Consider the following 24441-nt stretch of genomic DNA (forward strand, 5'->3'; position numbering starts at 1 on the left):
ACATGAGTGAGATGGGTATGCAGGTCATGAGGACCCCTCCCAATGTACTCAACACTTTCCTGGTCGCAGCACTCTACAACTATATTACGGGGTGATGGTTTATGAAAACTGAATATCCATCCAAACACTGGCTCTAGAGCAGGGTTCGGCAACCTTTCCTATGCAAAGAGGCATTTTGCCCTATTTTCCACCAAATCAAATGTATCTAGAGCCGCAAAAGCTATTTAATATCACAGCTTATAACGTTTTTTATATATATAGTCATGTATACAACAACATTTATGAAATGAACAAGGGTCTCCTTGCTCTTTCTGTCCTTCACCTTTTCTCTGACTCTTGCTCTTCTACAGGTGTGGAAAGCTCGTCTGAGTGGTTATGAAGAAGCTCTGAAGTTGTTCCAGAGGATCAAGGACGAGAAGAGTCCAGAATGGGGGAAGTACCTGGGACTGATAAAGAAGTTTGTCACTGACTCCAATGTAGTGGCTCAGCTTAAAGGCCTTGAGGCTGCCTTGGTCTTCATTGAGAATGCCCATGTAGCTGGCAAGTAAGTGATATTTGCCAAAATAATTGTGTTTAAGATACTGGAGACACGATCAAATACGGCAGTACAGATGCATCAACACATTATTTCTTGAAAGGCGTATCGGACACCAAAACACTGCAGTTTGGAAAGTTATCATGGCTTTAAAACTATTTAAACCTTTGGTGTGGCGACTAGGGATGGGTATTGTTAGGATTGTATATCCCAGTACCATCATCTATACTCTTCTTTTTGATTATTTTGTGAGGGGAAAAATTACAGTTAAAGAATCAACATTGCTTAATTATTCAATACACAACGATGACAGACAACACAAAAGCAATGGTCCATTCCTGTAGTGCATTTTTTTAAATTTATTTGCTTCATAATTAATTTAAACCACAGCAACAAAAATAATTATCTGGTCAGATAATATGGAGGACATCTTCACATTAAAAATTCAACACGAGGAAAACATTATCCATCGCCTCTGACTATTGGAGCATCATGAAGTAAACAGAGTCCACCTCCTCTTGTCCCACCGGAGTCCTGCTCCCTGTCCTGCTGTCCGCCCCTCAAGTGCATCTTGATCCTGGACCACGATGGATCCAGGTCTCTGTAGAGATGTGGGCTCAACAGTCACCCACCATCAGCTGCTTTCATCCATCTTATTTTCCTGTGACTGACACTCAGACAGCCAGCAGCATGCTGGGTAGTGGAGTAGCCTCAGGTCCTAGCTGTGTTAGCTTGGCTTCCATCTTGGATCTCCTCCCTCTCCGCCATGGGGCAGTTTGGTCCAGTGTGGTGACTGTTAGCAGGGTCGTCCTTCAATCAGAGGATTGGCGGTTCGATTCCCCGGCTCTGCTAGTCCATGTCGATGTGTCCTTGAGCAAGACACTTAATCCTGAATTGCATCCCCATGTAATGTAATGGTCCAGCAGGTCTGGTTGGTTGGTTGGCCGTGGGCGGTGGTCGTCTCAAGGTCCACTGCACTTGATCCACACGTGCTTTTTTTCAGATGTTGATGAATGTATTCTGTCATATGCCATGAGTGATAAACATTAAAACGACAACAAATAAAGACAAATATAGCGAAATTCACGGGATACAAAGTAAAGTGGTGCATGACAATATACATGTACAACTTTCATGGGATTAAATCCAGACCTGTAAGGCAACCCGTTCAAAAGAGTTTGTCCAGTGTGTTTTGTACCAATGAATCGATGTGTTGTTACAGGACAGCGGGTGAGGTGGTGTCGGGTGTGGTGACCAAAGTGTTCAACCAACCAAAGGCCCGCGCTAAGGAGCTAGGCACAGACATCTGTCTGATGTACATGGAGATCGAGAAGGCGGAGGTGGTTCAAGACGAGCTGCTCAAAGGACTGGACAACAAGAACCCCAAGATAGTGGTGACCTGTATTGAGACACTCAGGAAGGCTCTCAGGTCAGTGCTACTTTCTTAATGTAAATGTATTGAAGATTATTTTGTTACGTAAAACACACGTCTCTTTATTTACCAGTCTACAGTCTGTCACTTAAAAAGGCACCATTGTATTTAGTTTTGTTTTGACTCATGCAATTTTATATATATACAGATTTATTTATTTATATATATATATATATATATATATATATATATATATATATATATATATATATATATATAGCATGAACGCTGACCCCTTGGGGTGAATACTTTTTCTGTCTGGTCTATATTCTCAGCCTGCTGTGAGCAAATTTGGCAAGAAAGCACAATGAGGGTTGGGGGAAAAAGTGGTAAATGAAATGGCATACAAGCCTCGTGATACAATTATTGATCATCCAGGTAGATTAATTTAGAAGGTTGATTAGTTAATTATGTCAGTCCATAATCTGACCGAACACTGTAAGTTTCTGCCTATTCAATCAACTGGTAAAAAGGCTAAGATTCTGCTTTTGACCAATCCCAACTGGGTCGTTAGAGTCGACAACTTCCATACTAAGAATTCATGCAATGTAAAATCAAGATGAAACAAGAAAACCTTATTTTCACATTTACATTTTCTACACAAAATATTACAAAGGAAATGAGCAGATTGCTATCTATTAGTGTGAAATACGGGCGCGGTTCTTGCCAATGTGTTCAGCGTCTGGGGAGCATCTGCAAGAACTACTAGGGCTACTTCAGCTTTAGCAGCCATTCCTAAATGACTGAATGATGGAGCAAACTATATTATTTTACATTGACGTCGAATAATATGAAGGGAACATACTGATAAGATATTTGTCAAACAGTCTTCTATGTCTTGCCAAAGAACTATCCATTTGTCCCCCCTCGGTCTCATCTTCCTCCAGTGAGTATGGGTCTAAGATAGTGACGTTGAAGCCAGTGGTGAAGGTTTTGTCCAAGCAGTTTGAGTCCAGAGAGAAGGCGGTAAGGGACGAAGTCAAGCTGCTTGCTGTGGAGATCTACAAATGGATCAGAGATGCTCTGAGACCACCACTGCAAAATATTAACTCTGTACAGGTGGGACACACTCCTCATTTCACATATTTGCCCTTTTTTATTGTTCGGCTTTGAAAAACAAGTTGAAACTAAACAGTGCTCGTCTGCTCTCTGTCCCGGCAGCTGAAGGAGCTAGAGGAGGAGTGGATGAAGCTGCCTTCCACACCTCCCAAACAGACCAGGTTCCTGCGCTCACAGCTTGACCTGAAGGCAAAGTTTGAACAGCACCAAGCCCAGGGAGAACAATCTGATGGTAAGTTTAAGAAGGTGGCTCACTGCTCACAGATCTCTGCATAGAAACCTTTTGCTTTGCTGTCGATGGGTTGTAAAGTGATCTCTTTTTTTTTTTCTGCTTCTCTTTCAGGAGAGGATGAGGCAGAAACAGTGGCAGCAGTGGATCCTTATGAACTGCTGGAAGCCGTGGAAATTCTGTCCAAGATACCCAAAGACTTCTATGACAAAATAGTATGCTTGTCTAACTACGTAGATTTCTCAAAGATCCCATCAAAGCATGACGTCCATGTTAACTGGCTAAGGGGTAGCTTTAGTTAATTAAGATTATACTCCTAAATGGAAAAGGATAATGGTGCAGTACTTCTTTGTAATTATGCCGTTCTGTGTGACAAAACACAACATGTGTACTTGCTCTGTCTGTTCCTGCAGGAAGCTAAAAAGTGGCAGGAGAGGAGAGAAGCTCTGGAGGCTGTAGAGGCTCTAACAAAGAACCTCAAACTAGAGAACGGAGACTATGGAGACCTCGTCAGAGCTCTGAAGAAGGTGAGTGCTTTTCACAGTTTCAGTGAGGCGATCTCATCTTATCTGGAATTAGGTTAAAGATTACTAGGCATATGAAAGATAACTCGTCGACATTTGTCATCATAAAGAAAGTTTGGTCTAATGCTGCGTTCACAGCAAATGCAAAGCGAATTTCTGTGTTTTTGCCTTCATTTGCTAGACGTGCCGGAGAGGAGGGGCTTATCTCCATGGAAACATATCAACTAAGCCATTTATTGTCCACGGCAATAACCACTATTGCTGCTCTGCAGATATGCTTAAATCATTCGGAGGAGCTCTCTGGATTTCATCGTGGTGTATTCACTGTCACTAGCAAGCCGAGTTGGCTCGTTTACTATGGCTGTATGAACTCAAAATAAACTATTTTGCTGATCTTTAATTGCCATAAACGGTTAAAGGCTTCTCTCCGGAAGACAACTAGCAAATATCTTTTGAAAATGATTGTTTATCCAATCGAATCAAATTGTTTCTAGGCTTTCAGTTCATACGTCATATAGATGTAAATACGGCAGCGTGGTTATTGTTTGTACCAAGTGCTTCATGTAAGTCCATTTATGCACGTACAATAGTTTCGTCCGGTGTCTAATATGAGGTGTAGTAGAGCTCTGGGTGAACACCTACCACTACAACATTTCTGATTCGGCGACCTCCGTGATGACCGGAGGAGAATCTTAATGCCGATGGGCTTTCGCCAATCAGCGTCATGCAAATTTCATTATCATTATGCTCGCCGCCCGGTGCGTATTTGATTTGACTTTGTATGTAATCTCATGGTGCAATAAATGTGCATTGCATTTGGTGGTGAACACAGCCTAAGACAACTATCTATCTGGTGACATTGCTTACTTGGTTTATGTTTTAGGTTGTGGGGAAAGATGCCAATGTGATGCTGGTATCAGCTGCAGCTAAATGTCTTGCTGCGTTGGCCTCTGGTCTCCGGAAGAAGTTTGGAACGTATGCAGGACAAGTAAGTAAAGCTCTTTATACTATGGCGGTCATTTTCATTTTAATTTCTTTACAATGAAGTGTTAAAAAATGTCCAGAGAAACCGTTGGGTGTAATCGGCACAAAGTTTTCATTGGACAGGAAATTGTGATCGCTATTTTCACAACGTCTTCTTTTTTTAAATTCTTAAACGTTTTTTGTATGTAAACACACCGCCGGAAAGCAGAATGCTGGTGCTGCATTCAAGTGGGTGTAGTCATTAGGTAACTTTATGTTGGATAATACCAACACCATTCAGGATATAAAAACTACACAGGGACTTACAGTTTGCTATTCATACAGCTACTAACACATTTAAGTGGTTGCGTGAAAAACAAATGATTGTTCTATTCCATGTTTCAGAATCATTGACTACTGCTAAATTAGATCTGTGTGTTTTTTTAGGTGGTTCCAACTATTCTGGAGAAGTTCAAGGAAAAGAAGCCTCAGGTGGTCCAGGCCTTGCAGGAGGCCATTGATGCCATCTTCCTTACTGTAAGTTTAGTCCTTTTAATTTGACTACATATTTAGTGAGCAGCTCTTCTTGAATCATCCAATGAAATATGAAAGAGTGCAATAGATAACAAATGAGTTGCTGTGACATAAAGCAGCTAAGAAAAGACAGTCTGTGGTAACGCTTCTCAATCTTTTTCTATTGCTGTAGTTTACACCAAAACTGGTGCTCTGATGATCAGTCCCGGCTTTTCAATGCATTTGGGGACTTTTAGGTTTGACGCACCTACTTTGATCTGGATTTGATTTTGGAGTATTAAATGAGGACCCAGGCTTCTTTTTTTCCTTTTCTTTTTTAACAGCCTGGAGAGAGCTGAAATCAAAAGCTTTCTAAAAGGGTTTCTATTTAATTAAAGCAACTATTAATTGTTAATACTGTTGCTTTAAAAATTTAAAATGACAACACGTCGGCGGCAGTAGGCCACATCAGCTGTCACTACTTCGAAATGGACCAATGACTTGGCTCCCGGTATTACTGCTTGCAGCTCAAGTCATTGTAGTAAGCTTGCTGCTACTACTAACGTTAACAATGAGGTAAAGACCGGTTTGATCGGAGCAGTAACATTATACTTAACACCGACGTTTGCATTTACAGTGAATCAGCGTTTACGTTAACTTTGAAGAGTCAAAACTGCAACAGTTTAAACATAAATGATAGGTTAATGAGAGACATATTAAAGTGAATTTTTATTATTTTGATGTTTTAGAAAAGCAACAATTCTCAATTCAGTTTATTTTGTATAGCCCAGAATTACAAATTATCCTCAGAGGGCTTTACAATCTGTACACATACGACATCCCTGACCTTTGACCTCACATCGAATCAGGAAAAACTCCCCAAAAAAATCCTGTCACGGGGAAAAAGGGAAGAAACCTTCAGGAGAGCAACAGAGGAGGATCCCTCTCCCCAGATGGACAGAAGCAATAGATGTCATGTGTACAGAATGAACAGCGTTACAGAGTTACAACACATTCAATGAATATAACAGAAATTATGAATAATGAGTGGTAGACGTGGACCACGATCCAGACCTCCACAATCCATGAACCAGAAGGAGAAAGAAGAGAGGGGGGGGCATCAGCAGGGCCATGGCAGGAGGCCGGCTCACCAGGCATGAGGCATCGTGGAAGAGGCCGGACCAATGAGGCCTTTGAGGCAGGAGGCACAGAGAAGGAGGCAGGGCCATTGGGAAGGAGGTCAGGTCTAGGCCGGATGCAGGAAGCAGGGACAAGGGGTCATGAGCCAGGACCGGCTTCAGACACAGCCAGGTCCAATGGACCCTATGAGGCGAAAAGTCACAACGACTCCGGGGAGGAAGTAGAGTTAGTACATCTCTCTATTTGAAATATTTATCTTCAGCTAAGGTCACTCGTGGTGCTCTCAAACCTTTTATTTCAACATTTACTTCTAGCGGTTATAATAATCTAGCCTGTCAAATATTCATCACGGCCGACGCCCATGAGTATTGCTCCGACTCAATCTACCTCTATTCCGACTAATTTTTAACTCTGCGTGGTTCCACTATTCAATGTGTGACATCGGTCCTCCGATTTGGCCCTTTTGTGATTTGATCGAAAGGATTTTGTGTGTATAAAAACATCTGGTTGGTCGTCAGGCCTCACACCACACACCATCTTGCAACAAAGACGAGTTAAGAAGCAGCCTTGCACATTGCTGTTTTCACTTTGATAACCTTTTATGAAGATTTTCGTGGTTATAGTTGCATCGTTCCTTTAATCATGTTTACGTCCAAACTGCTTTCTGGCAGCTTGGCCTGTTTTTCCGGTCTATTGACCATGGACAATTGTGTCTGTGTCGGTTTGCTAACCCTAACTCAGTGGTTCTCCAAATGTTTCTAAACGGTCTATGCAGAAGTTTTATTGAAATAACTTTTTGTGACCATCCATCTGTACTTTTTCAAATAATAGAATAAAGGAAAATGGCAATCACTTTCAAGTAAACCAGATTGCTCCATCAAACAACAATGCAAACAAACTACTTATAAACAAAAAAAATTATTGTGGCTGCAATTAACCTGTTTTGCCCTGAATATCTTTTCAATAATAACAATGAAGTGCAACCTGTGGAAAACTAAATAAAACAAGTTGAAATATTTGGCAATAAAGAGTTTTACACTGCATGTATTTTCAAAACAATAACGTGCAAAACAAAAATAGTGCAGATATGCGTGAGCATCACGTTTTATCAGTATTAGTGGCTGCAATGAGCCTGCTTTCCACTACAAACCTTTTTAAAACGGGGTTGCAGACCACTCTCAATTCGTGCTCAATGTTGAGCTTTTGTTTTGGAGGGCAACAGCAGAAAAGCCACTCAATTCATGCTCAATGTTGAGCTTTTGTTTTGGAGGGCAACAACAGAAAAGCAACTCTCAATTCATGCTCAATGTTGAGCTTTTGTTTTGGAGGGCAACAGCAGAAAAGCCACTCAATTCATGCTCAATGTTGTAGCTTTTGTTTTGAAGGGCAACAGCAGAAAAGCAACTCTCAATTCATGCTCAATGTTGAGCTTTTGTTTTGGAGGGCAACAGCAGAAAAGCAACTCTCAATTCATGCTCAATGTTGAGCTTTTGTTTTGAAGGGCAACAGCAGAAAAGCAACTCTCAATTCATGCTCAATGTTGAGCTTTTGTTTTGGAGGGCAACAGCAGAAAAGCCACTCAATTCATGCTCAATGTTGAGCTTTTGTTTTGGAGGGCAACAACAGAAAAGCAACTCTCAATTCATGCTCAATGTTGAGCTTTTGTTTTGGAGGGCAACAGCAGAAAAGCCACTCAATTCATGCTCAATGTTGTAGCTTTTGTTTTGAAGGGCAACAGCAGAAAAGCCGATTTCTCAGAAGTAGAATGTGGCGAGTCGTAATGTAAACATTTACACAAAGGTACAGGCATTTCTCCATGTATTTATTAATGACTTAGTTGTATGTCTGTACTTTTGTAATATGTGAAGTTCTCAATAAAGGTCTTTCTGCATTTCCCCCTGCGGCCCACCCGTAATACCCTTGCGCGCCACAGTTTGAGAACCACTGCCCTAATCTAAATCTGATGGATTGTAATTTGATCTACTGTCACATTTATGATGACGTCTTTTTTTTCCAGACCACTCTTCAAAACCTGTCAGAGGACATTCTGGGTGTGATGGACAATAAGAACCCCTCCATTAAGCAGCAGGTCTCCCTGTTTCTGGCCCGCTCCTTCAGACACTGCACACAGGCCACCCTGCCCAAGAGTGTCCTCAAACCGCTCTGTGCTGCTCTCATCAAGGTACTGGAAATGTCCCTCTTGCTAATGCTGTACATTATAATAAACAGTGTTGTCTCTTCTCTGCTTTCTCAATATCAGACTGAATTGAAAATAAAGTACAGCTTCCATGAAATGGATAATACTATCATTGACACGCCGTACTGGGCCGTCTTTGAAAAACGTACCTGTTCTTTTCTCTTTAACCATCTCAGCAAGTGAATGACTCTGCACCAGAGGTGCGGGACGCCGCTTTCGAAGCTTTGGGTACGGCCTTGAAAGTGGTGGGAGAGAAAGCGGTGAACCCTTTCCTGTCTGATGTGGATAAACTCAAACTGGATAAGGTAAGGACCAGTAGAAGAAGGGTGAATAAATAAAAACAAGGAGAAGGCTCTCATTTTCATTTGGATTAGCTGCTTACCATTGTCCTTTTTTTTTTTTTCCACATGTGAACAGATAAAGGAGTCTGCTGATAAAGTAGAGCTCCTTGGAGGGAAGAAGGGTGCAGGAGGAGGGGGGGAAAAGAAGGCTGCAGCTAAAGCTCCTCCCCCTGCTGAAGCACCATCTAAATCCTCTGCCCCACCCAAGAAGACCCAAGCTGGTGCTGCCAGCAAGGTATGCTCAGGGTGATGCACATATAAAAAATGAATGGACATGAATCAGTCACCTTGTTCTACCCCAATGTTGCCGTGTTCAGGACATTATGACCCATTAAACGTGATTACATAAGTGTCTACAGTTGTTCTGGAAGCGTCTCGTGTCTCTTTTCTGCAGTCGTCAGCCGGTCCATCGAAGAAGTCCAAACCAACCTCTGCTGTTGGTGGAAAAACCAAGAAGAACCTTGACAATAAAGAATTCACTGAGAGTGAATTATCGGTAAGTCTGTGTGCATGTATTTTAATTAAATCAAAACTACAAATTATCCTCAGATCCCTCTTTCAAGATGGACAGAAGCAATAGATGTCATGTGTACAGAATGAACAACACATTCGATGGATATGACACAGACATGATTCATATGAGAGTAGTAGGCATGATGAAAAAGATAGGTACAACTACAATAATAACTGGATGTAGTAGAATAATAATGATAATAAAAGCACTAATGGTATTGGCAATACAACTCATAATAATAATAATAATAATAATAATAATAATAATAGCAGTAGGTGTCGGGCAGGTCCAGATAAAACCACGATCCATGTAAACCTGTGAGGTAAGAAAGCTCAAAGACTCCGGAGAAGAAGTAGGATTAGTGATGCGCAAATGAATTCATACAGAAGGAGAGAGAGGTGCTCAGTGTATCCTAAAACATCCCCCAGCAGCCTATAAGCCTATAGCAGCATATCAAGGGGCTGGACCAGGGCAAACCTGAGCCAGCTCTAACTAATCAGCGCTATCAAAGAGGAAAGGTAAATGCCTGCATTCCTCTTAAGTCACAGGGCTTTGGTGTTGTGCATGCTGTCTCAGTGACATGGCCTTCTGGGAGACTAATGGAATGGAGCCATTGGTAATGTTATTATGTACAGCTGTGTGAAAAGGGTCCGTTATGATGAGTACCAGGGCGGCTGGGCCTCAGAGGTTGAGCAGGTTCTTCAATCGAAAAATTGGTGGTTCGATCCCCGGATCCTCCACTCTATGTGTCAATTTATTTTACTCCCGCTCTTGTAGGCTGTGCCTCCAGTGTACACATGGGTATGAATGTTAGTCCTGATGGGCAGCTGGCACTTTGCATGGTAGCCCCTATCATCAGTGTATGAATGGGTGATGTTCAAGCACTTTAAGTGGTCGGAAGACTAGAAAGAAGTTGATTCACCATAGAAGACTGACTTGAAGCATTATTAGTACTTTATTGTTGGAGGTTCTAATGACTTAAATGTGTGTGTTATGTCAGATTGAAGTGTGTGAGGAACGGGCTGCAAGTGTACTTCCTGCCTCCTGTGGACAGCAGCTGGACTCGGCCAACTGGAAGGAGAGACTGGCCAGTATGGAGGAGTTCCAGAGGGTGAAGTCTTTTCTTTCTTGATGACTGTGTTGATTCATGACAAATTATTAGTTTTCCTCTTACAGAAACTAAATATACATTTGAATGCATCAAAATGGACTGTCTGATATTGTATTGGGTATTTCCACTCTTTTGGGGAGTGTGATAGACACAATTATAAATCAAGAAACAAATCTGCATATTAACCAATTGTTGAATAAACACACATTGATTGAACACGTATTACTATGAAGTCTTCTGTGTAAAACAGTAAAACTTCTACATCGCATATTGTCAGTTGGAGCCGTGGAAAAGGCTGACGTGTCCCTCCATACCTGTTATACAATAATATGCAGGAACATTTCTCAATGCTTTGATGTATGCTTCTAGGCTGTTGAAACCATGGATAAAGTGGAGATGCCCTGCCAAGCCTTAGTCCGGATGCTGGCCAAGAAACCAGGCTGGAAGGAGACCAACTTCCAGGTAAGCATGACTGTTTCCAGAAGCCATGTTGGGTTGACTTTTCCCTCTTAATGGAGAGGAAGAATGTTTTTTGAGGAATTCCTCTTCCCTGAAGCATCATCACTTTCTGATTTAAGGCTGGACAGCTGATCAGATGTCCTTAAATATGTCTGTATAGGCAAATACCAATTCCAAACCGTAATGCAGTGCGCCAGTCGCGTTTGGCTTTATGGTCATCCGTACATAAACATATTAAAAAAGGTGGCTGAAATAACTACATCATGTAAAAAATCTGATCTGACCTTATACAGGTCTGTCTGCAAGACGACAAAACAAACAGCTCGTTCAAAGCTTGTTTTCTGAACGTTGGGATTGATCAGTATTTTGCTAACATTGTAGCTGCTCCATCATCTATCCATAAATAGGCAGCCATGTTATTGTTTATACCATAAACTATGGTGAGACTCCGGTCTCAAATATGTCCAAACATGAGGTAGAGCTTTATCCCATTTTTTTCCTTTTTCGCTGATCTGATCTACGATTTGACCCGAACAGTGAGCTTTATGATCCGTTGCCCCACCAGTGTATAATATAAAAGGCTGCAACTTTTCAATACCAGTATCTGTGTGCACCTCAGTACATCCACAATACAACAACAATACGGGAATCCTTCTGCAGCGGTTTACATTTGAGCCGTACTCAACACAAATAGTTTCACATAGCAGCTCTCAGACAGGGCACTGAATGATAGCATGTTATACTGCATTAATTAGCTTAGCAGATGGAAGACTTTAGTTAGTTACTCTTTGGGATATGCTCATTCTGATGCTATCTGCCCTGTGTAGGTGATGCAGATGAAGCTGCACATTGTGGCTCTAATTGCTCAGAGAGGACAGTTTTCAAAGATGTCAGCCTCCGTGGTTTTGGATGGCCTGGTGGACAAGATTGGAGACGTCAAATGTGGTGGAAACGCCAAAGAGGGATTGACTGCTATTAGCGAGGCTTGCTCTCTGCCATGGACTGCCGAACAGGTTTGTCGACGGTTTGTCTTTTTAATAGGGATGGTGACAGAATAAAAGTTAGTTTTGCCCAAATAAAACTTTAAAATACATTCTGTTTAAGAGCCATCAAGTGGATCATGATGGACATACTGTATTTATAGAGCTTGTGTTGTATTTTTCAGGTTGTGTCTATGGCGTTTGCACAGAAGAACCCAAAAAACCAGGCAGAAACCCTCAACTGGCTGGCTAATGCCATGAAGGAGTTTGGCTTTGCTGGGTCAGAGACAGTCCTTATTTTAATGCTCATTGTTTTATCAAATCAATGTAATATGTATAATCATTCTTTAACATAATTCCAACATTTGAAAGTGTTTGTCCTAAGAAGACTGAAAAATATGTCCCACCCCTGTCTCCAGTATCAATGTGAAGGGTTTCATCAACAACGTGAAGACCGCTCTGGGAGCGACTAACCCTGCTGTACGGACAGCTGCCATCGCCCTGCTGGGAGTCATGTTCCTCTACATGGGAGCTCGTCTTCGCATGTTCTTTGAAGACGAGAAGCCTGCTCTCCTCGCACAGATAGATGCTGAGATTGAGAAGGTATGGGCATTTGAAGTAAAACACATTTTGCTTGAAATGACCATTTCATTTGTCATGTTTTTGAAGTGTGTTTTACAATGCTCCGTCATAAAAACACATGTCCCAGAAATGGCTATAGATGGATAGATATAAAGAGACTTGAAATGAAAGACCTTTCACCAGTTGGTCATCCTGTGTAGGGAAAATGCGAAATGACAACAAAAAAACCCGATCTCTTATTTGTATGTGTTTCCCTCACAGATGCAGGGCCAGTCCCCACCAGCACCAATCAAATTTACGAAGAAGTCAGCAGCAGAAGAGGAGGGTGATGAAGGAGAGGAACAGGAAGAAGATGGAGGAAGAGGAGGAGGAGGAGCACAGGACATTATTGACCTAATGCCCAGAACGGATATTAGGTAACGAAACACTGACACCCTCTCAATCTACCATTTTTATTTTTTTATTTTTATTTTTTATTTTTTTACTTCATACACCCCTATTTTTCAGAATATGAACACGATAATAATTAGTAAACTTGGTTCTCTTTTTTTATTTTATACACATATCTTAATTCTTCAGCTTTGAGGTGTTGTCCATGAACGAAAAGAGGGTATCTTTATGCCTAAAGTTAAGTTGAATGCACAGAGGAGGAGGGGCTTACCTCGATGTAGATGCGTTATATCCACCATGGCCAAAATATACACTATTGTCGATTGTACACTGCCGTGTCTGGGTTTATTTAATCATAAAAATAATGTTACCACCTTCTATAGTAACTGGATGACTGACACTTCCAGTGCTACTTGAGGCTGACAAAAATAAAAGTTTTTTTTGCTGTGGTTGGCTTTCAATGAACGGATCGTAATGCCGAAGAAACTAAATAATGATGCAGACTTCGAATTTAGGCTTTTTCTTTTCTGTCCACATGACACAAACTGCTTTTTAAAATGCGTGTTTTGTGAATGGAGTTTGGATCAATCGGTGCTCGGCTATGTTAATCTTGGAGCTGCTTCATCAACACTCAGAATGACGTCTTCAATAAGGCATAGTTACATCAGTATTTATTTGGTTATTCATTTATTATTCATACAATCTCCTTTATCGTCCGTTCTCTCTAAAAACACTAAGCAGTGTGGTCAAATGAAGCCAAATGACTTCTAATACCAAATAGGTCAGGTCTTTGATTACTTTGTTTCTGTCTGACTTTACAAAAAAAGTATTTAAGTATAACAGTGGAACAAACTTTGTTGCGTTAAACATTTTCATTAATATATATTTTTTTGTGTTTGTATTCAATTGTCTTTTTTGGGTCGGCTGTAGCTCATGGGGAGAGCGGTCGTCCCGTAACCACAAGGTACCCGGTTCGATCCCCGCTCTCCCCATAGTTGCATGTTGAGGTGTCCTTGAGCAAGACTCTGAACCCCCAGTTGCTCCCCAGGCGCTTCACCGCAGCCCACTGCTCCTTAATAACTAAAGATGGGTACAATGCAGAGAAGGATTTACCCACGGGGTTCAATAAAAGTGTACATTTCTTGCTTTCTTCTTTAAAAAGCATTTAGAAGTTCAAAAAAGTGCAGATTCCCAGTAGAAATACATTTTCTAATATTATTGCAACACATTACATGTCATTTAGCTGACGCGTTATCCAAAGCGACTTACAATCATGTTACATTCATCCACCGTAGACACAGCTACAGGGAGCAATTCAGGGTTAAGTGTCTTGCTCAAGGACACATCGACTAGGGCGGGGATTGAACCGCCAATCCCCTGATTGAAAGACGGACCTGCTAACCACTGACCCACAGCAGTGTTTTGCTTTAAATCACATGTATGATATACATGAGTGGACATAATATATTTACTCAGAACATTTGAACAAAGACGATATTTAGTAAGTTGTCTATGCCTTTTCTCCATACCACTGAGCTTCTATCTAAATGTCCCATTCTCTGTTTGTTCGGCTCAAGTGGGAAGACAATTGGTTCACTTAGCTTTCTATTACGTTGTCTCCCTCCCATCTCAGTGACAAGATTACAGCTGATCTGGTGTCAAAAAGTGGGGATAAGAACTGGAAGATCAGGAAGGAGGGTCTGGACGAGATTGCAGCCATCATCTCAGAGGCCAAGTTCATCACAGCCAACATTGGAGACCTTCCTCTGGCCCTGAAAGCGCGACTCAGCGACTCCAACAAGATCCTGGTTAGTAAGAGAGCAGCTCTCTTTAGAATGAAGCATTAAATGAAGGGCCTTAATTCAACATACTGACCCTGGTTTCATTTGATTTTTGATCAATTAATCGGCGAGTTACAAGGTTATTTCATTCTCATTGTACAACGGGGTTTCCTAATTTCTAGTGATGGTTCAGAGGGATTTTTTGTTTCAGTCTATACATTGTTTTTAGGTGCATATTTTGCCTTAACTGCTTTTCACAGTAATGGGAAGTTAAAATGACTGTTTGTTTTCCAGGTCCAGCAGACTCTTACTATCCTGCAGCAGCTGTCTACAGCCATGGGACCTGGACTCAAGCAGCATGTTAAAGCAATGGGATTCCCTGTTATCACTGTACTGGGAGACAGCAAGGTAAAGTACCTGTGTGTCCACGTTCAACAAAAGTGGCCATGTAGTGCTTGCATTGAAATAAACCTCATAGCATTACAGACACTTTTATATTTATATATATATATATATATATATATATATATATATATATAATTGTTTTTTTTTTATCATACATTCCATGAAGTTACAGGCAAGTTTTCACTGAAACGATAAAATCCATCACAACAGAGTATAGTGGAGATATAAATGAGAGGAACAACTATTTACGACTAATGATGATAAATATACAGCACAGGTAGAGCATACTGATACAAAATACACAAATGGAAAATGTCTACTTTAGAATGATATATGATGATAAATCCGAAGAACTTTGTTGCTCTGGGGACTGTGGTGATGATGGACATGTCCTCTGTTTCTCTGCAGGCCAATGTAAGGGCGGCTGCAATGACCACGCTGCAGGCCTGGGTGGAGCAGACGGGGATGAAGGACTGGCTGGAGGGAGAAGATTTGTCAGAGGAGCTAAAAAAGGAGAATCCCTTCCTACGACAGGAGGTACACAGTGATGCACACACTTTTGACTGGCTTGTTTGTGACGGAAATCCTGAATTCCACCTATTCAGAAAAGAGAAATCCATTTTTGTGTACCTTCTGGACTGGAGGTAATGGATTGTTGTCAATCCGTGATCCGTACGGACTGTGACAAACAAAAGGTTCAGTTAATTTACATCATGATACGTTCAGGCTCTGTTCACTGGAAATGAGTATTGGGCGAAGGCAAATTATAATTTATGATGTGTTCAAATGTAATCTGGTAAAATGTAGTGTGGTGAGAAACTTGAATGAATAGTGATAAATAGATATTAGAGATGAATTATGAGCTGTTTAACTTCCAAACACTAGCGCTAAGCAGATTTGAATGCGTCTTTAAAACTACTGATGACACAATTTGTTTTAATCAATAAAATAGACTTCTATTTCCTTTTTTATTATTTGACAATTTTATGTTTTTATGAATAAAAAACGCTAAACCATCCGTTGACTTTTGTTATAGTCATCTATCCAAATTTCAGAGCGTTGATTTATATCGGCTGCTCTACAAGTATCCAAACAACAAAGGGATCTGCCAATATGGAACATCAATGCTGCAATTAGTATCTGCGGCAAGAGAACGTGATCAGGGATCTCTAGAAGTTGTATTTGCTGATCCAATCTATGACTCCGTGATCCGAACCGTGCCTTTTGATAATTCGTTGCACCGCTACTCTGCACCCAGAAGGACATTTCAGGCGCACATTTTCCCGGAGAAAACGTCACACAACACAGATATGAGACTCACAATTTCCCATGACCTTCTCTTCCTCACCAAGGTGCTAGGCTGGTTAGCAGAGAAGCTGCCGACCCTGAGAACAGTACCCGGGGACCTGATGATGTGTGTCCCTCAGCTCTACTCCTGTCTGGAGGACAGAAACGGAGATGTGAGGAAGAAGGCTCAGGATGCCCTGCCTACCTTCATGATGCACCTGGGCTACGACAAAATGGACAAGGCTGCTGGGAAACTCAAAGTACTTGACAGATGTATTGTGCTGTGGCTAGCTTTTATCTAAATGCATTTTCAGTGCCTGACCACAGGGATTTAAAACCATCTTGTCTACATTAATTAATGTCTCTCTCCTCATCTGCTTGCAGACCGCCTCCAAAGATCAGGTGTTAGGCATGTTGGAAAAAGCCAGAGCTTTGATGCCAGCTAAACCTGCTGCCCCTGCCAAAGCTGGAGGGGGGAGAGGCTCTGCAGAGCCAAGCAGAGCTGCTTCAGGTTTGTGAATCATTATTACAACCCCAGACTCTCATTATGACAGATTCTTAATGTCAAACCAATCTGTGCTACTCTGTGTTAGTTTTACATATCATGTGAAGTAGGGTTAGGTTTGATGACTAATAACATTTTTGATCTGTATTATTATTATTATTATTATTCGGCAGAATAACTGCATTCAAATAAACTTCCACGCAAACAAGGGTGGTATAAAAGGTGAAAGACGTACAGATTGTACTTCATTACTGTCATTGCAGCGACCGTCTTATTTCCTTATTGACAATTATGATATCCAAATTTCATTCGGTGATATCTCTCCACTCATCCACGCTTTGTGTTTTCTTTTTGAAAGCACCATGTGAATGCAGCCCATTTACAATACAAAGTGGGAACAAGTGTCAAGTGTTTGAACAGTTTTTGCTCACATTGTATTCCCAAACGTTTCCCTCCTGTGCAGCCCCCAGGCAGCCAGCCAGTGAGGACTTTGTGGAGAGTAAACCCGAAGCCAAGAAGGTCCGGGGAGGAGGATCTGGGAAGAAGGTATGTCTTTCTGGATCATGTTTTGCACACAGGAACAGAGATATTGTATACTTTGTAAGACCTACTTATTGTTTGAATGGCTGTTTAGCTCAAGTAGATTTGGTTTCATGGGTATACCAGTATACCAGTCTCATCTGATGTCCTCCCATTTATATCAATGATGAAAGAAGAGGGATGTGTTTGGTTCAAGTCCAGTCTGACCCCTCCAATTGTATTGTTTTACATTTTTAGACGCTGAACCCCTTTTGTAAATATTCACACATTGAAGTCTCTCTCCTTTTAGTGGTTGTGAATATCAGGCATGAACGTTTGACACTATTTCATTTTTGTTAATGCGCACCATTTCATTTCATGACAGTGAAGTGTAAATATGATGTGGTTTTTCTACTCACCCAGCCTCCCTCCCCTCCAGAGGAACCTGTCCCTCCCCCTTCCAAGGAAAAGGACAGTAATGCTAGTAAAAAGCCCCCCAGCAAAGGGAAGGCTGCTGCTAGCAGTCAACAGGTAGTCCTTGTGATGAAATGTGTTTACACTTCATCTAGACGTGGGCCCAGTTTTTCAGTGGACAGACGTTAACCCAGGTTTTCTCTCTGCCTTGACCCATTCAGCTCTCGGCAGTCTAATCCCGTGTCTCTCTAATCTCTAATATGCAAGTGAACACACAACTGTATAATCAGGAGCACATGGACACCGTTGTCAGGTGGAATGAGATCAACACACATCTGTATTAACCTTTAAACAAAACCTACTAACATGAGATGAATCAAACGGGGCAGTAAATCAAACAGTGCAGTACATGCATGCTTACAGGAAGGAAGCACAAACTAAGAGAGGTCACTTTTCAGCGTTCAGGTCACCCCACTGCATGAGTTTGTGTTTTTCAATGTTTTGGAATAATATCACATCAATGTTTCTGCTCTGTGTGTTTACCCACACTGAGATATGTTTAGCATAACACCCTTTGTCTCCTGTTTCTGTGTCTGGCACCTCCACTTCTACACACGTTGCTAAGAACAATGCCACAGCCGGGGCACATTGGTTCACTCACTGCCCTCACTCTGTGATGCTGCCTCTCCTCTCAGGGTGCAGCTGGCAAGAAGCCTGCCGCCAAAAACCAGAAGGATGATGAAGATAAGTCCGGGCCGATCTTCATCCTCATCCCCAACGCTAAGGAGCAGAGGATCAAGGAAGAGAAACAACTAAAGGTATCTGGGAGATCAGTTCTACTGTGTCTGAGTAGAAAGGGCTAGCTGATCAATAGTAAGCAGTCAAGCTGATTGCAGCACTAAGCAGTGTGGTCAAATGAAATACTCATCAAATGAAACCACACGACTTGTATTACCAAACCTGCTCATAACAAGGCACTGTCGGACACGTGCAGAATGTGCACTGAGCATCTACACATTATTTCATTATTGTGCTCCTGATGAAAATGACAGTTCTATATACACTCAGTTGCTCATGTATTAGGTGTACTCACAATACGCAGTTCAGTCCTACCATCAGCAAGATGCTTGTTGAATCCGTTTAAGAGCTGCTCATTTTCAATTCAGGTTTTGTACAGCCCAGAATCACAAATTACAACTTTGCCTCAGAGGGCTTTACAATCTGTACACATACGACATCCCTGTCCCAGGACCTCACATCGGATCAGGAAAAACTCCAAAATAATAGAAAAACCCTTTCACAGGGAAAAAAGGGAAGAAACCTTCAGGTGAGCCAGTGCAGAGCAGCTAATACAGGAGTCATGTGATCTCTTTTCTTAGTTTTTGTGAGTACACGAGCTGCAGCATTCTGGATCAACTGGAGGGACTAAAGAGACTTATTAGAGCAGCCTTGATAATAAGGAGTTGCAGTAATCTAGTCTGGAAGTAACAAACATGTGAACCAGTCTTTGAGATTTGCTTCACATGGGAGTCAAAGGACAAGTCCTGATCAAAGATAACGCAGAGAAATTGCCCAAAGGAAGCATATATAAGGTATTAAAATTGGTCCGAGCACGGAACCTTGTTGAACTCCATGATTGGGGACCGCTCCTTTACAGTGGTGTTGGATGCCAGGGCAATGCCATCTACTAAAAGTATCTCATTAGATATTTGATTTCTAAGGTTTTCTGGGCCCAGTAAAATAACTTCAGTTTTGTCTGAGTTTAACATCAGGAAGTTGCAGGTCATCCATGTTTTTATGTCTTTAAGACATTCTTGAATTTTAGCGAGCTGGTTGGTCTCCTCTGGTTTGATCAATAGATATAATTGAGTATCATCTGCATAAAAATGAAAGTGTGACTGTTTCCTGATAATGTTGCCCAAAGGAAGCATATATAAGGTAAATACAATTGGTCCAAGCACAGAACCTTGTGGAACTCCGTGATTAACCTTGGTGGTCATTGAGGCTTCATCGTTTACAAATACAAATTGAGATCGATCTGATAAATAGGATTTAAACCAACTTAGTGCGGTACCTGAAATGCCAATCGACTGATCCAGTCTCTGTAATAGGATGTCATGGTCAATGGTGTTGAACCCAGCACTAAGGTCTAATAATACCAGTACAGAGATGAGTCCTTTATCAGCACTAAGGTCTAATAATACCAGTACGGAGATGAGTCCTTTATCAGCACTAAGGTCTAATAATACCAGTACGGAGATGAGTCCTTTATCAGCACTACGGTCTAATAATACCAGTACGGAGATGAGTCCTTTATCTGATGCAATTAGGAGGTAATTTGTCATTTTCACCAGTGCTGTCTCTGTGCTGTGGTGTTTTCTAAATCCTGACTGATTTCTCTTTTTAATGGGACGTTAAGTTTTAATAAGCGTTGTAAGTTATCGCCATAGTATCTTCCAGTGATAAATCCCGTCTGATCAGGATGGATGATTTTAGTGATTATGATGAACTCTTCTTGCTAAGATTGCTGTTAGAATGCGCAGGTCCAAGTTCAGCAGTGATATCGGTCTATTGGATTGGCACTCTACCGACATGGTATTTGAATATTTTTGAATATAAAATGAATGATGTTAATTAAGATATATCTCCCCTCTGTGTCTTTTATGTACTAGTGTTTGTGTGAAATTAATTAAATATATATCTCAGACCAGTGAGTTTTGCAATTTCACATACTGGCACATCATTAATTTTATATTCAAAAATATATATATATATTTGAATATAAAATTTGTTTAGTCGCTGGCAACGCTTGGGTGTGTAATCTGGGAAGATAGCGATCGGCGCCCTTTCTTGGGTTCTCCTCAGGACCTCTACGTCATTGTGTACTTAAGCAATGATCACTCATGGTTTCTCCTGGTTTCCTGGTGGTGACTGGCACCATAAAGCATATTACCAATGTCAATTTGACAGTAGGTTCCCTTTTGGGAAATCCAACAGGCGACCTTAACTGGTGACTTTGACCCATCCTTAGTTATTAAGGAGCAGTGGGCTGCAGTGAAGCGCCCAGGGAGCAACTGGGGGTTCAGTGTCTTGCTCAAGGGCACTTCAACATGCAACTATGGGGAGAGCGGGGATGGAACCGGGTACGACCACTCTCCCCATGTGCTACAGACGAAATATTGCTAACAAAATGTTTCATTTGTAGATTTTAAAATGGAACTTCACCACTCCCCGAGATGAATATTTGGAGCAGCTGAAAACGCAGATATCCACCTGCTTTGCCAAATGGCTACAGGATGAGCTTTTTCACATAGACTTCCAGAGACACGTCAAGGCCATAGGAGTCATGATTGAGGTAGTGATTGGTCTTAATCTACAAATTGCACATTTGGAGTAGTTTTGGTATTAAAGACTGCATGTGTGATTTTGTCTAAAAGAGGTTGGAAAGTGAAAGTGAAGCCACCATCAGCTGCCTGGACCTGATTCTGAAGTGGTTTACCCTGCGGTTCTTTGACACCAACACCACAGTCCTGATGAAGGTGCTGGAGTATCTGAAGCTGATGTTTGCCATGCTGAACAGAGAGGATTACCACTTGACTGAGTACGAGGCCAACTCCTTCATCCCTTACCTCATACTCAAGGTGAGCACACGTCGCACTCGGATTGATAGAAACCACTGTAGAGCATTTTCTGCTCACAGTTCCCTCTCTTCTTCAGGTAGGGGAGTCAAAGGATGTGGTTCGCAAAGATGTCCGGGCCATATTAGCCATGCTGTGTAAGGTTTACCCGGCATCCAAGGTCTTCCCTTTCCTCATGGATGGAACAAAGTCCAAGAACTCCAAACAGAGAGCTGGTAAGTACACACAGAAGAAACTGTCCAAACCTGTATTGTAAGCCTCTTACAACTTGTACATTATAAGCCTCTTTAATGGCAAACTCTGGGGGGGAATTGTCTTTTTTGAAGAGATGTATTCTAACAACATTGTGTGGTTTCATCCCTGTCCTCAGAATGTCTGGAGGAGTTGGGTTGTTTGATAGAAGGCTATGGGATTAATGTATGCCAGCCAACACCAGCTAAGTCTCTGAAGGAGATAGCGGTGCACATAGGCGACAGAGACACATCTGTTCGCAACGCTGCCCTGAACACTGTGGTGGCTGTCTACAATGTCTGTGGGGAACAAGTCTACAAACTAATAGGAAATGTAAGTTAGAGGATACCATTGTCGTAAGAATCAACCCCCAAAACATGCTCTGTACAATTTCACATGACCTCGATTCCCCCTATCCTGTCCAGTTATCAGAGAAAGACATGAGCATGCTGGAGGAGAGAATCAAGCGTTCAGCCAAGAAGACGACCACAGCAGCTCCCGCCAAGCCGAGTGCGACCGAGAGGTCTCAGAGGGAGCACCCTACGAACCCCAACTCCACCTTCCTCCGCAAGCCTGCACAAGAAGACCCCAACAAACTCAAGTAGGTCCCCTCTGGCTCAGGGCTCAGAGCCAGATGAAAACCAGTACGGAAGCCAATAACACAACATTGATAATATTAAGAGGTTCATCTGGCTATACACCTCCTGCGTACGTATTAACAACTTGGATATCAATATAGTTAAATTGAGGCCAGAAATGACATCTTGTGATCATCAATGATCAATTCTGGCCTATTTTTTACAAAAGCATGATGCATACAAACAAAAGATAATACTGCTGTAGTGTCAACATGTTTAGCCACTTTTAAACTGACCAAATGTTTCTCTAAACATAAATATATATATATATATATATATATATATATATATATATATATATATATATATACACACACACATACATATAATGGTGTCCTTCATGCTAATGTAAAACTAGACCTAAACCAATTATGGAAACATCAGTATTGATTATAAGTTCTGACTTTCATAATGCAAGACTCTGGACAAACATGGATGAATGGGGGGATCAAATAGTAGAAAGGCTGTAAAGGCAAAACATCTAGAATTCTGGATTTTCTGTCTTGAATAATTTGACGGTACCTTTTTAAATGGTAACATCAATTTGAGACAGAAAATCCATCTGATTGTATGCACAGCTTCACCCCCCCACCCCCCCTTTTCATGTCAACGTGTCTTTAAACTACTGTACATGACGGGGGTTTTACTGGCAGGGGGAAGCGCGGGTCCCCTCCCCCTTAACACGCTCGCACACACACACACACACACACTTCTGTTTTACAGAAATTATTCATCCTTTGATGTTGGTCAGTAAACGGAACTTTCATTCCATCATTTTACAGGTAGAAGACTGTAGAGTCCTTCTAAATTAATGCAGTTAAAAGGTCTCATCGTTGGACATGAATTGGTGTGAATGCATTAAAACCCAACTCTTTGTTTTTCATAAGCACGTTATTCATTCCATCAAAAAAACACAACATCCTCCTTCATGCTGAGGACCTCTGGATTCATACTCTGAATCTTTTGAATGATTGTGTTCGGCTTGCAACTAATCTGTCTTTCTTTTCTTGTCGTGTTTTAGTCATTGCATGTTGGGTTGCTCTCACAGATACTTAATTTAAAGGAAAATTGGCACATAAAATCCTATCCAGTGTGTCTGTGAAAGCAGCTGTCTGTCTTCTGCCTGTCTCTTTCTTAACCCTTCATCTTTCTTCCTGAGTGATTTCCTCTTTTCTCTGCTCTGCCTTCCTTTTCTTCTGGAGCAGAATAATGTATCGCACGTATAGGATGTGAGTACCTCTTCCTCCTCGCCCCTCTTTTCTGCATGTCATTGTAAGAACTTCCCTCTGACTGTGATCTAATACTCATCGTTCAAAAGACTAACAAACTGAAATGTTTGCTTTGAGGTTTAGTCAGCAGACATGGCCGTTAAGGGCACCAGACTAATGGTAAATGTGCCCAGCTGTCACTTCCCTCATCATCTATTTGTTTTACTTTATATATGTTGTTTATACTGCACCTGCTTTTGCCAGCTACAAATATAGAGACACTTTGTATCCTTGAGAAATCTTATTTTGTATAGCCCAAAATCACAAACTATCCTCAGAGGGCTTTACAATCTGTACACATACGACATCCCTGTTCCAGGAAAAACTCCCCCAGAAAACCCTTCACAGTGGGGGGAAAAAAAGGAAGAAACCTTCGGAAAAGCAACCGAGGAGGATCCCTCTTTCACGATGAACAGAAGCACAATAGATGTAACGTGTATAGAATGAAAAACGGCACATTCAATGAACATAACAGAAGTTATTCATATGAGTAGTAGTCATGATGAAAAGGTTACAGCTACCAAAAATAGCATCTCGAAATGCCGCTTTAGCTTTGAGGCTTCAGTGCTGCGTTTGTAGCGTTAGGCCACTACACACACACTCCACACACACACACACACACACACTGGGCTCTGCCTCAGCCTCGTCACCTCCGTTAACAAAGCCCTACTTAGTGAAGTTGGGGTTGTACTTGCGCAAAACATTTAGACTTTTGGTGGTTTATCACCACTTTCGTCTTCATGTTTTTCTTTTTAAATACTTTAATTTTCGCTGCAGGCTAGCAGC

At 41.5% G+C, this 24441-nt stretch overlaps 1 protein-coding gene across 3 annotated transcripts in view; it reads left to right on the forward strand.

Moving 5' to 3' along the window:
* The window catches only part of ckap5 (cytoskeleton associated protein 5), a 39077-nt gene that overhangs the window by 3121 nt on the left and 11515 nt on the right, over positions 1-24441 (forward strand). For 2 of the 3 annotated variants that reach the window (XM_034533964.1, XM_034533963.1), the window contains exons 3-33: positions 351-544; positions 1758-1964; positions 2855-3026; positions 3129-3258; positions 3370-3470; positions 3669-3782; positions 4663-4767; positions 5190-5279; positions 8413-8577; positions 8769-8897; positions 9010-9168; positions 9328-9429; positions 10448-10558; positions 10928-11020; positions 11845-12030; positions 12183-12277; positions 12417-12600; positions 12841-12995; positions 14603-14777; positions 15045-15158; positions 15564-15692; positions 16508-16702; positions 16827-16953; positions 17411-17493; positions 17890-17997; positions 18576-18698; positions 21086-21235; positions 21318-21521; positions 21598-21733; positions 21889-22082; positions 22175-22350. In XM_034533964.1, coding sequence (XP_034389855.1) covers positions 351-544; positions 1758-1964; positions 2855-3026; positions 3129-3258; positions 3370-3470; positions 3669-3782; positions 4663-4767; positions 5190-5279; positions 8413-8577; positions 8769-8897; positions 9010-9168; positions 9328-9429; positions 10448-10558; positions 10928-11020; positions 11845-12030; positions 12183-12277; positions 12417-12600; positions 12841-12995; positions 14603-14777; positions 15045-15158; positions 15564-15692; positions 16508-16702; positions 16827-16953; positions 17411-17493; positions 17890-17997; positions 18576-18698; positions 21086-21235; positions 21318-21521; positions 21598-21733; positions 21889-22082; positions 22175-22350 — 4406 coding nt within the window. The remainder of the gene's footprint in view (positions 1-350; positions 545-1757; positions 1965-2854; positions 3027-3128; positions 3259-3369; positions 3471-3668; positions 3783-4662; positions 4768-5189; positions 5280-8412; positions 8578-8768; positions 8898-9009; positions 9169-9327; positions 9430-10447; positions 10559-10927; positions 11021-11844; positions 12031-12182; positions 12278-12416; positions 12601-12840; positions 12996-14602; positions 14778-15044; positions 15159-15563; positions 15693-16507; positions 16703-16826; positions 16954-17410; positions 17494-17889; positions 17998-18575; positions 18699-21085; positions 21236-21317; positions 21522-21597; positions 21734-21888; positions 22083-22174; positions 22351-24441) is intronic. The other variant, XM_034533965.1, reaches the window with a different exon arrangement.

Source organism: Cyclopterus lumpus, chromosome 6 (genome assembly GCF_009769545.1).
Source record: "Cyclopterus lumpus isolate fCycLum1 chromosome 6, fCycLum1.pri, whole genome shotgun sequence".
Lineage (NCBI taxonomy): Eukaryota > Metazoa > Chordata > Actinopteri > Perciformes > Cyclopteridae > Cyclopterus > Cyclopterus lumpus.